This window comes from Lacerta agilis, chromosome 7 (assembly GCF_009819535.1).
Source record: "Lacerta agilis isolate rLacAgi1 chromosome 7, rLacAgi1.pri, whole genome shotgun sequence".
NCBI classification, from domain to species: Eukaryota; Metazoa; Chordata; class Lepidosauria; order Squamata; family Lacertidae; genus Lacerta; species Lacerta agilis.
Genome location: NC_046318.1, coordinates 6,932,263 through 6,944,332, shown reverse-complemented (window position 1 = coordinate 6,944,332; position 12,070 = coordinate 6,932,263). Strand labels below are relative to the sequence as shown.

General features: G+C 44.2%; 1 protein-coding gene across 2 annotated transcripts in view; it reads right to left on the bottom strand.

Moving 5' to 3' along the window:
- Positions 1 to 4,177: 4,177 nt before the first annotated feature.
- The window catches only part of EPSTI1 (epithelial stromal interaction 1), a 34,075-nt gene continuing 26,182 nt past the window's right edge, over positions 4,178 to 12,070 (bottom strand). For both annotated transcript variants that reach the window (XM_033154294.1, XM_033154293.1), the window contains exons 9-12: positions 10,052 to 10,125; positions 8,872 to 8,974; positions 6,583 to 6,631; positions 4,178 to 4,608 (exon numbers count right to left, since the gene is read on the bottom strand). In XM_033154294.1, coding sequence (XP_033010185.1) covers positions 6,614 to 6,631; positions 8,872 to 8,974; positions 10,052 to 10,125 — 195 coding nt within the window. In that variant the 3' untranslated portion in view covers positions 4,178 to 4,608; positions 6,583 to 6,613. The remainder of the gene's footprint in view (positions 4,609 to 6,582; positions 6,632 to 8,871; positions 8,975 to 10,051; positions 10,126 to 12,070) is intronic.

The window sequence follows — 12,070 nt, the reverse complement described above, 5'->3', positions numbered from 1 at the left end:
ATGAAAGACAAAAAATAACATGAAGCTTTTTGTTTTAAATATTTTATTAGTTTATGGAACTAAAAGGTACGGCATGGAAAATTTGTAAATTTGTAAATTATTATAATTGACAGTACATTGGATGTTTATAATAATGATAATAAAGGATTTTGGAAAGCAAAAAAATAAAATAAAAATAAAAATAATCACTTGCAATTTGTACTTGTGGAACTTTATTCCGTTACCTACTGAACATCAAACAGTTCTGTGGCATTCTAGATATGTTGCTTCTCTTCTGGGATCTCATGCCCAGCCCCCATACTCCTTTGCCAGAAGAAACACATTTGCTGAGGGTTGCCATACACCCGGATTTTCCCGGGCATAGTCGGCAATCGGCCATTGGAAGCTGTGTCTGGGCGGAAATCGCTGAAACGTCCAGGAAAACCCAGACGCCTGGCAACCCACGCCAGCAGTGTCATTTTTGGCTATTTCCCTTAAAAATAGTTGGGAAAACTTCATTTTCTCCCCAAGATTTTGCAAAGAAAGCCCAACTTTTCTGTCCAGATTTTCACTTTATGGAATATATCAACCCTACATTTGCTACAAAGTAGTAGTAATGTATGGAAGTGAGAGCTGGACCATAAAGAAGGCTGATTGCCGAAGAATTGATGCTTTTGAATTATGGTGCTGGAGGAGACTCTTGAGAGTTCCATGGACTGCAAGAAGATCAAACCTATCCATTCTTAAGGAAATCAGCCCTGAGTGCTCACTAGAAGGACAGATCCTGAAGTTGAGGCTCCAGTACCTTGGCCAGATCCTGAAGTTGAGGCTCCAGTACCTTGGCCACCTCATGAGAAGAGACGACTCCCTAGAAAAGACCCTGATGTTGGGAAAGATGGAGGGCACAAGGAGAAGGGGACGACAGAGGATGAGATGGTTGGACAGTGTTCTTGAAGCGACTGGCATGAGTTTGGTGAAACTGCGGGAGGCAGTGAAAGATAGGCGTGCTCTGGTCCACGGGGTCACGAAGAGTCAGACACGACTGAACGACTGAACAACAACAACAACAAAACTGAACATTTTTCCAGATGACCTCTTCTCTGAACATTCGTCCAGATTTGCATTCAGAGATGGAACTGTGTCCAGTCTTTCTTGAGTGTTCATTCTGATTTGCCATTCATATTTGCATTCAATTTGCTTGTGAGGTGCTCACATGTCTTCCTTTTTACAAGACCCAAGATCAGACAGACACAAAATGCCTTTTTAATGCTTTGTTCACTCTGATGTTCATTAATACAATTCTTATGAGCGATATTTCACCTCAATGCCTATTCTCATCATAATCAATTTATCTGTATACTGCCTTTCCAGAGTTAAAACAGTGCTCAAGGCAGCTTACAATATGAAATAATTTACATTATTACAAACATAGCAAAGTAGTCATAAAAATAAATAAAACACATTAAAAACTACATAACCAAACTGAACAATTTCCACATAAAAATAAAGATACAAAAAGTTAATATCAGTAATATCGGTTAATATCTAAAGGTCTACCACCTTCAACATCAAGTTGGCATGCTGTCCTGGCAAGCCAATTTGCAAGACTCTTGCCAAGCCAGGAGCTCCTGCTGTCCAGAAAGGCGTAGTCTCGTTCCAGGTGTGTATATGTGTTGTGTATATCATTAACATTTTCAAAATAAAATAAAAAATTAAAAAACTCCTTCCAGTAGCACCTTACAAGACCAACTAAGTTTGTTCTTGGTATCTGAAGAAGTGTGCATGCACATGAAAGCTCATATCAAGAACAAACTTAGTTGGCATCTAAAGGGGCTACTGAAAGGAATTTTTTATTTTGTTCTGACTATGGCAGACCAACACAGCTACCTACCTGCAATTAACATTTTCATTTGATTTACTGTATATTCTGGCGTATAAGACTACTTTTTAATCCAGGAAAATCTTCTCAAAAGTCGGGGGTCGTCTTATATGCCGAGTGGAGAATCTGTGGTCAAGTATATCTCAAACTCTGTATTTTAACTGGAAAAGTTGGGGGTCGTCTTATACGCCCAATCGTCTTATACACCGGAAAATACGGTATCTCAAAATTCCTTGCCCAGGTGGATCCCATTATGGCAGCATCTCCCAATCTTGGGTGCCCAGATGCTGTTTGACTACAATTCCCATCATCCCTGACCACTGAGTCTGCAAGCTACGCATGATGGGAGTAGTAGTCCAACACAATCTGGGAAGCCAAGGTTGGGAAAGGCTGCCTTATGGCATGGAAGCGGCTCATGACCAACTTGTGTCTTTCTAGTATTCCCTGCCTTCTTGGCCCTATTGTGTTATGACTGTTATCATCAGGGGGTTTGGGCTGGGTGTTCACCAGTATGCGGATGATACCCAGCTCTACCTCTCGTTTAAATCGGAACCAGTGAAGGCGGTGAATGTCGTGTGTGAACATGTTGAGGTGATTGGAGGATGGGTGGCGACTAAAAGATTGAGGTTGAAACCCAACAAGACAGAAGTACTGTTTTCGGGGGACAGGGGGTGGGCAGGTGTGGGGGATTCCCTGGTCCTGAATAGGGTAACTGTGCCCCTGAAGGACTAGCTGTCCAACCTGGGAGTCATTCTGGGCTCACAGCTGTCTATGGAGGCACAGGTTAATTCTGTGTCCAAGGTGGCTGTCTACCAGCTTCATTTGGTACGCCAGCTGAGACCCTACCTGCCTGCGCACTGTCTCGCCAGAGGGGTACATGCTCTAGTTATCTCCTGCTTGGACTACTGTAATGTGTTCTATGTGGGGCTATCTTTGAAGGTAGCCCAGAAACTACAACTAATCCAGAATGCAGCAGCTAGATTGGTGACTGGGAGCAGACACTGGGACCATGTAACACCAGTCCTAAAGGATCTTCACTGGCTCTCAGTTACGTTTCAAAGTACAATTCAAAGTGTTGGTACTGACTTTTAAAGCCCTAAATGGCCTCGGCCAACCACACCTGAAGGATTATCTCCACCCCTATCACTCAACCCGGACACTGAGGTCATCTTCCAAGGGTCTTCTGGTGGTTCCCTCACTGTGAGAAGTGAAGCTATAGGGAACCAGGCAGAGGGGGCCTTCTCAGTAGTGGCGTCCTCCCTGTGGAACACCCTCCCAGCAGACGTTAAGGAGATGAGCAACTATATAAACTTTAGAAGACACCTGAAGGCAGCCCTGGATAGGGAAGCTTTTTAATGTGTAATGTTTTATTATGTTTTCATACCTCAACTTGAGGTATCTTAGCTATTTCTTCATCTAAATTCCTCTCCCCTGTATTTATAGTTCTCTATTTCTTAGCTTAGGGACGCGGGTGGCGCTGTGGGTTAAACCACAGAGTCTAAGGCTTGCTGATCAGAAGGTCGGTGGTTTGAATCCCCGCGACGGGGTGAGCTCCCATTGCTCAGTCCCAGCTCCTGCCCACCTAGCAGTTCGAAAGCACGTCAAACTGCAAGTAGATAAATAGGTACCACTCCGGCGAGAAGGTAAACAGTGTTTCCGTGTGCTGCTCTGGTTCGCCAGAAGTGGCTTAGTTATGCTGGCCACATGACCCGGAAACTGTACGCCGGCTCCCTCGGCCATTAACGCGAGATGAGCGCTGCAACCCCAGAGTTGGACACGACTGGACCTAATGAGCAGGGGTACCTTTACCTTTACCTATTTCTCAGCTTAGCCTAACAGTATTTCTGTCAGCTATGGACTCTTGAGAGTCCCATGGACTGCAAGAAGATCAAACCTATCCATTCTCAAGGAAATCAGCCCTGAGTGCTCACTAGAAGGACAGATCCTGAAGTTGAGGCTCCAGTACTTTGGCCACCTCATGAGAAGAGAAGACTCCCTGGAAAAGACCCTGATGTTGGGAAAGATGGAGGGCACAAGGAGAAGGGGATGACAGAGGATGAGATGGTTGGACAGTGTTCTCGAAGCTACTAACATCAGTTTGGCCAAACTGCGGGAGGCAGTGAAGGATAGGCGTGCCTGGCGTGCTCTGGTCCATGGGGTCACGAAGAGTCTGACACGACTGAACGACTGAACAACAACAACAAAAATTTAAGCTTTCCCCACAACATTTGTCCAATATTATTTTTTCCATAGGACTGCTAAATAAACATTTTTGGAGTTCTTCTTCTAAGGTTTTCCCCGACAAGACACAAAACATAATTTATTTATGTAATATTTTATTATGCTTTTGCACATTAGAGGAGTTTCAAATTAAAACCAGTTACAACATACAGTATAAAAATTACTTTTTCTCTCAGTAACATTAAAAATGAACATGGACGCACATGTCGGAACTACAAGCTTCTGCAGCTTGCAGATGGTGTTCTAGTCAAGAGTAAATGGACATAAAACTTCTGAGAGATGAAAAACTGCCACAACAAGCAAGACAAGCTGTGAGAGAAACAATTTCTTTTGAGATTTAATAGCAGCACCATAATCAATAACTTGAAATACTTATAAGCTGGAGAGGAAAGACAGCAGGTCAAAACAGCAAGGCTAAAATAAAGTGATGAGAGATGTTCGGGCAGAGGAAGAACAGATCCCTGGAGCTTTTTCCAAGATAATTTCTCCAAGATAATATGCCTGGAATCCTGTAAGATGAAGTTGGAATTTGTGTTATTGTGTTCAGGAAAAAAAACCTAAAGCTATTGAGCTGAATGGGGGGGGGGGAGCTTGAAGGTTTCCATGTTTGAGATGTGAGAACTATATAATGCCCTTTCTAGTCGAAGGACAGCAGAAGAAACATATAATTCAAAATGTATTTCATACTCAACATAACGCACCAAAGTACCCATATTGGTCCAAAATCTATTGTTGAAAGAAGTCCAAAATCTATGGTGGGGCAACAGCAATGTTTGCTTCCTCTGATAAATGTAAATTCTGGCAGTGTGTCCATTTCAAGACCCGGGCTTCTCCTCCTCTGCATCCTTGAGCCCTCCTGGCTGTTAAGGCTCATTCACACTCGTTTAACCACATCGTTTAACAAACCTGGATACACGTGCTATAATAGAAAATTCTTTCCAGTAGCACCTTAGAGACCAACTGAGTTTGTTCTTGGTATGAGCTTTCGTGTGCATGCACACTTCTTCAGATATGCATGCACACAATGCATGCACACGAAAGCTCATACCAAGAACAAACTCAGTTGGTCTCTAAGGTGCTACTGGAAAGAATTTTCTATTTTGTTTCGACTATGGCAGACCAACACGGCTACCCACCTGTAACGTGCTATAATGTTATTGTTTTAGTTAAATAAATTGTTTAAATTGTTATTAAGGAAATGATTACTTTTCTCCTTCCGATAAAGTACAGCAGAAAAGCTGTCCAAATAATATACAACAATTTCCTAATTATGTGACTACGTATTTCTGATAGTATAACCAAATCAGTAATTTTTGATATAACTGTAAAAACTACCCTGAAAATTTATTATTGCAAAAATGAAGCCTTCAGCTGATTGTAAATATTAAGAGGGTGCCAGCAAGGTTGAACCCTTTCTGTAAAAAATGATTTAAATCAAGTCTTATTGACTAGTGATGGACGGGACATTCACCCACTGGGCTGCTGCGTGAGGACCGCAGCATCAGAGAGGGGCAACGCCACGGCCTCTCCGACATGGGTTTTCCGCGGATTGAGGCCTTTTTCCAATTCAGCAGCAAACAGTGAATTTATGGGACAAACAGAAGAAGTCACGGGACAACTGTACATGTGGATGAACTGCATGAGTCCCTGCATACAGGGCAGTATTGTTGGCAACAAGCGTACAGTGTTTCTCATAAAGTAAGACGTACCTATAAAATAAGCCACGGCAGGATTTTCAAGCGTTCACGAAATATAAGACATACCCCGAAAATAAGCCGTAGTGCTGGGCGCAGTTCTGGAGGGCGCCAAGGAAGAGGAAGAGGCCTGTCGGGTTGGCGCCCAGAAGCGGATGTTGCTGCTGCTGAAGCCCAGAAGCGCATGCCGCGTGGAGCCCCGAGCCAGCGGGACCCAGCAGTGCTCTGTGCGGTAGCAATTTGAATCCTCCTCCTCCTGTTGTGACTCTGGGTGCTTTGTCAGCACTTCAGCAGCAGCAGCCAGTTCCGGGCGCCGAGGCGCAGCAGGAAGAGGAGGAGGATAGCCAGGTCGGCGCCCAGCAGCACCGCGCAGAGCACCCCGAGGCTGCGGGAGCCAGCAGGAGGAGGAGGAAGCCTGCCTGGTTGGCGCCCAGCAGGGCCGCGCGCCCCAAGACAGCTGGACCCAGCAGCAGGAACACCGGCCGCGGCAGCCACCCAGAACCATACGGTACTTAATTAAAAAAAATAAGACACCCCCCCCGAAAATAAGCCATAGGTTTATTTTCTTGAGTAAAATAAATATAAGGCGGTGTCTTATTTTATGAGAAACACGGGTAGGCCTGCATGCCCATACAGCAATGCCGTATACCTGTAAGAACACCTCTCATTCACATACCTGGAGGCAAGCTGCCTAACTGTGTGTGTGTGTGTGTGAAATTCAGACAGCCAACATAATGTTTTAATACAAATCTAGTTCTATTTTGAGAGGAGGAAAAAACCCCCACTTACCCTCCGTAGTTTGGGTTCTGTAGATCAATTTTTACTGGGAATGTTCAGGCTGTTATAAAAAAATCATTATGTATTAGTACATTCTTGTGCTGTGGCACAACAACTAGTTACAAAGGGGGTAGGGGGATCAGAGTTGCAAGGAACAATACAGAAGAGGTCAAAGGGCTACAGAGTAAAATGCATGTGTGCTGATAGAAGCCCCTGAACCAGCACAGGTGACTTGGGGTGTTTGGTTTTAAAGGAGTGTCATGACTGAAACCTGGTGGAATGGGGAGAACCAATGGATCACAGTTATCTCTGGATGCAAACCGCGCAGGAGAGCCAGGGAAGGGTGTGCAACAAAGAGGACATGGAGTCTAAGAAACTAGAAATCCCAGAAGCAGCAAACACTGCCACAGAATTACTCTGGGTGGCAATACCGAGATCCAGGAGTAATTCAGTATAGCGGTTGTACCCTCATCCCCCTCAACTAAAACCCCCCTAAAACCATCTTTAAATGGATGGTTAAATGAAGGAGTCACACAAAGGAGAAGTGTTGCAGTGTCTTCACTTAACTTCGCATGCTCCAGTCACAACTAAGAGGCAAAATTTCTAGCTACCCCAAGTAACGGTGCCCCTAGAACAATAGGTCGTGAAACCAAGCAGAGGGCCAGAAACCCTGGATTTAAGATTACGGTATGTGGCACTCAGGACCTGGCAAGAAATGGAAGAACTGTTCAGCCAAGTGGGAGCAGTGACTACAGTGGTATCGAATTCAACATGCCCAAACTCTGCTTAAAAACCTCCAAGGAGGGAGATTCCACCCTAGGATACATTTTGTAAGAGTTCTCTGCGCAATTTGGTGCCTGCCTCTGAAAGCAAGTCCTGCCGCAGGACGGCCAGGCAGCTGGAGAAGAGGGGAAGAGGCTGGAGAAAGAACCAGGAGTGGAACCTTGTTCCACAAGACAAGCTGACGCAGCGAAGCAGACTTCATAAAGAAGAATAAAATCAGACAAAGTTGCTGCTACTTGGTGGTCTTTCTTGCCCGTCCTGTTTCTGCTTAGACAACCTCCAGACTTTCAGCTGCCTTTCTGGTCCGATGACCTCCCCAAACACTAATTTTTACCACACAAACACTACCATGTACATCTAGGATTGTGTTCACTCATCTCAGGGTTCTGTGATTTTTTTAGGCCATGAGTTGTTTTTTTAGTTGTCTCCTAATATGCAAAATAAAACCTTATATCTAAAATTCTCCAATATCTGGTGCTTATACTTGTTCTTTCCTTCCTGTAGCGGTGATACTGAAATGACAACTCAACAGCTTTCAATCTACAGGGACAGCAAAGTCAATCCCACTGCTGACAATGCAAAATGTCAGTTAAACCTGCAGCCCTCCTGCCGGTTCCTCGGATCTCTCGGCAGAAAGTTTGCAGTCAGCTAACCCTCAACGTTCAAGCGTGTGAATTCCTTTATACCGCCCTTTAAAACAAAACACCGCCTCAGAAACGAACGATTTCTCCACAAGCCATTTCAAGAACGCCACAGGAAAAACAGGAGCCACTTCAGTCATGAAGATAATCTCCTTTGGGGCTCGAAGGCAAGAGTGTGAGGTGGGAACACATGCTTCTGAGCAAATATACCTCTAAGATCGGCGGGGATGCAGCACGGCACGGCGTGTTTGGAATAAAGACAAAACACTTTATTTGGAGCTGTGTGCAGGCCTGGTGTCAGCAGTAGGTATGCCGAGGCAAATGCCAGGGTGCGGACAGGGCCCATCAAGGTCATGACTATTAGGGGGGGATCAATGCCCCCTTCCCCCTATTTCTCAGTCTTCAAAGAAGAATTGGGCAGCTGCATTTTACTTCTTCTACCCACCCCCCCACCAGCCTGTACTACTCGGAGCAGCTGAAAATAACATTTTATATTTAGAGGTTGGACAGACTATATTGCTTGCCATGCTTATATATGAGCTATTATTTCTGCCTCCGCAGATAAACACATTTTCTCAAGATCCCTTTCTGTTGTGGTATACAGAAGGAGTGATAAAACAGAACATTCAAGGCAATCTAAACTCTGCAGAAGTGGGCAGCTGTCATTTTGTGTTTAGATAAGCTTGTTTTAAGTCCCGATTCCTTTCTCCTCGAAAGCGATTGTTGAATTTATATTCATCAGCCTGGCTCCATGCCCACACCAGACAGTCAACATTACTAACACAGACTATTCAGGTAGCGTGACTTTTTTTAAAAAACAAAAACACCTCACTGTTTTTCTTCTTTAGGATTTTGAAATATGAGGTTTGTTACTTACCCAGCTGTCAGCAATAAAAGGCATATTCCCAAGACATCCAGATTGGTACACGCCACCTGGCTGACTGTTGTTTTGTAGTCTGTCCAGAAAGTCATTATTCACCCTTAGAAACAGAAATGAGGAAATGAACATTAACAGAATCTTGCAAAAGGCAGAGATTATGAAATTGAATTCGGTATAGGAATTTGCTTTGCTTTTCATGACAACAGCCCATTGTGCAGGTAACTTTTGAGCCTGAAGACTATATTCGATTAAAAACCCCAGATTCCTCATTTTGCAAGGCTAGAATGGCAACTTTTTACAATAGGGCTTTTGATACTCACTCATTACCCAATTGCTTTTTTTAAAAAAAATCAATGCAGAATGTGATTTTTAAAAATCCAGCGGTACACTGTATTATATAGCACTGCTTGAGTTAGTTGCATGAATTCTCTTAACTTAAATGGAAACCCAAAGATTAAACTCTTAAGTCTCCTTCAGAGTCATGAACTACAGCTGAGAAGGACCCCTATATTTGTTTAGAATAAAAGTGATGAACATTTTTGGACAATGCATTTGACCAGATTTCCTACACACTTTGCATGAGACATGGCAAAAGGTTTGGAAGCTTTGGAATGGGAGAAAGATTAATTCATCTTATTCAGAAGATTTTAAAACAACAACATATATATACCTGTATACCTGAAGGAGCGTCTCCACCCCCATCATTCAGCCCGGACACTGAGATCCAGCGCCGAGGGCCTTCTGGCGGTTCCCTCACTGCGAGAAGCAAAGCTACAGGGAACCAGGCAGAGGGCCTTCTCGGTAGTGGCGCCCGCCCTGTGGAACGCCCTCCCATCAGAAGTCAAGGGAATAAACAACTACCTGACATTCAGAAAATACCTGAAGGCAGCCCTGTTTAGGGAAGTTTTTAAACTGTGATATTTTAAATGTATTTTAATGTTTGGTGGAAGCCGCCCAGAGTGGCTGGGGAGACCCAGCCAGATGGGCGGGGTACAAATAATAAATTATTAATTATTATTATTATATATCCTGCTCTTTGGTCCACAAAGCACTCCTGTGCTCTGCAGAACTAGAACCAATTGTCATATGAAGCATACATAAAAACTGCCATCTGAATTCAAACCTAAAAAATGTTTCACATGACGACAAGTCACAAGCTTCCTTCCACTAATTTTACCTCCTCTGCTCATTCTGATGTGCTTTCATCCTTATTCTCTCCTCTTCCCTTTTCTTAAGTTCCAACAATTCAGCCTGGCAATAAAAAGCAAAAAAACCCCCTGTGAGTTAACGTTTAACAGTAATGCAGAATGCAACAGGCAATTATCATGTGATAATAAACTAGCATTATACTTCACATGAGAAGAGAAGACTCCCTGGAAAAGACCCTGATGTTGGGAAAGATGGAGGGCACAAGGAGAAGGGGGCGACAGAGGAGGAGATGGTTGGACAGTGTTCTCGAAGCGACTGGCATGAGTTTGACCGAACTGTGGGAGGCAATGAAAGATAGGCGTGCCTGGCGTGCTCTGGTCCATGGGGTCACGAAGAGTCGGACACGACTGAACGACTGAACAACAACAACAAATACTTCACATTATACTTCACTGCCAAGCCACACCAACACAACCGGTTCTGCTATTGTTAAATTATCACTGGTATGCAAATTAGTGTTCTCCACTGTCACAGAAGCATTGGCAAGGGTCTCCTTGGAAGGAGGGGTCCTCCAATGCTTCAGGCACCGTAAAAACTTTAGGGGAGACAGCTGTGATTCTATGGTATGGAACTCTGCACTCGCCCTCCAATACGAGAAGTAATCACCTCTGGATTTCAAAAATTTGGTAAAAGTATGCAAATTGATGTTTTCTCCCAGAAGCAAAACTAGACCTACAAGACTTGGTTATATGTGCAACACTAACCACGTTTCTTTTTTCTTTTTTAAAAAAGCTTGGCAGATAATACCTTTAAGAGGCTTGCCTGGCACCTTCATTACGTATCTTTAGGTGCCGGGCGAAGACATTCCTCTATAACCAGGCCTTTGGCTAATTAACATTCTATAGCCTTTTAAATTTGTTTGTGGACAAGAGGTAAAGGTAAAGGGACCCATGACCGTTAGGTCCAGTCGCAGACGACTCTGGGGTTGCGGCGCTCATCTCGCATTACTGGCCGAGGGAGCTGGCGTACAGCTTCCGGGTCATGTGGCCAGCATGACTAAGCCGTTTCTGGCGAACCAGAGCAGCGCACGGAAACGCCGTTTACCTTCCCGCCGGAGCTGTACCTATTTATCTACTTCGACTCTGACATGCTTTCGAACTGCTAGGTCAGCAGGAGCTAACCTGTATATATTTACCTGAATGTATTGTTAGTAAAAGTGCCTCTGTTAAGCTTTTCTTTATGAAACCTCTCTGTAAAGCTGTGAACTTTTATCTGCATTGTACTTCTTTCTGGCAAGCTATGACTAAGAGTCTGGAGATAACAGTAGAACTGTCCTTGCACATAGAGGAACTGCCTAGGTCACAGATAGGATGGCCTTGCTGGAGTGCGCATGAACCAACTCAGGGCTAAATGTCCTTTTGCCTTATATGTACAACAGGAAATGTACAACAGGAAATGTTCCTTATATGGACAAGAGGAAGATTTCTGGGGTGGGAAGAGAGCCAGAGAATTGTCTATAAGAACTGTCTGAAAATTGGCTAGTTTTGTACTTGCTTGGATGTCTGAACACCGCAGTACCTCTGCATGCAGAAAATAAATCTTTCTCTCTCTGAAGCCAGCAGCCTCAGGTGTCTTTTCTGCTTCCATGTTTTCTCACCGGGCGCAACCATGGGAACCCGTGGGGGCAAATAAGGCTCCACTGGGACTGAGCAACGGGAGCTCACCCCATCATGGGGATTCTAACCGCCGACCTTCTGATCGCCAAGCCCTAGGCTCAGTGGTTTAACCCACAGCTCCACCCGCCTCCCTTGTTTGTGGGAGGCAGCCATTCTTAGCCTGCTTTTGTTTTGTTATGTATTCTGTGTTCTCATTTTGTATTTCTTTGTTGTGAACCACTCTGCGATCTTCAGCGGATTTAATTAACAAATTAAAAACGTAGTTGGAAAACAGATCCCCAAGATGTCCTCTATACAGTGTTTGAAGCTTGCTCCACAAGGATCCTTCGAAATTATCCCTGTTACCTCACTGTTTGCAAACCATTCCAACC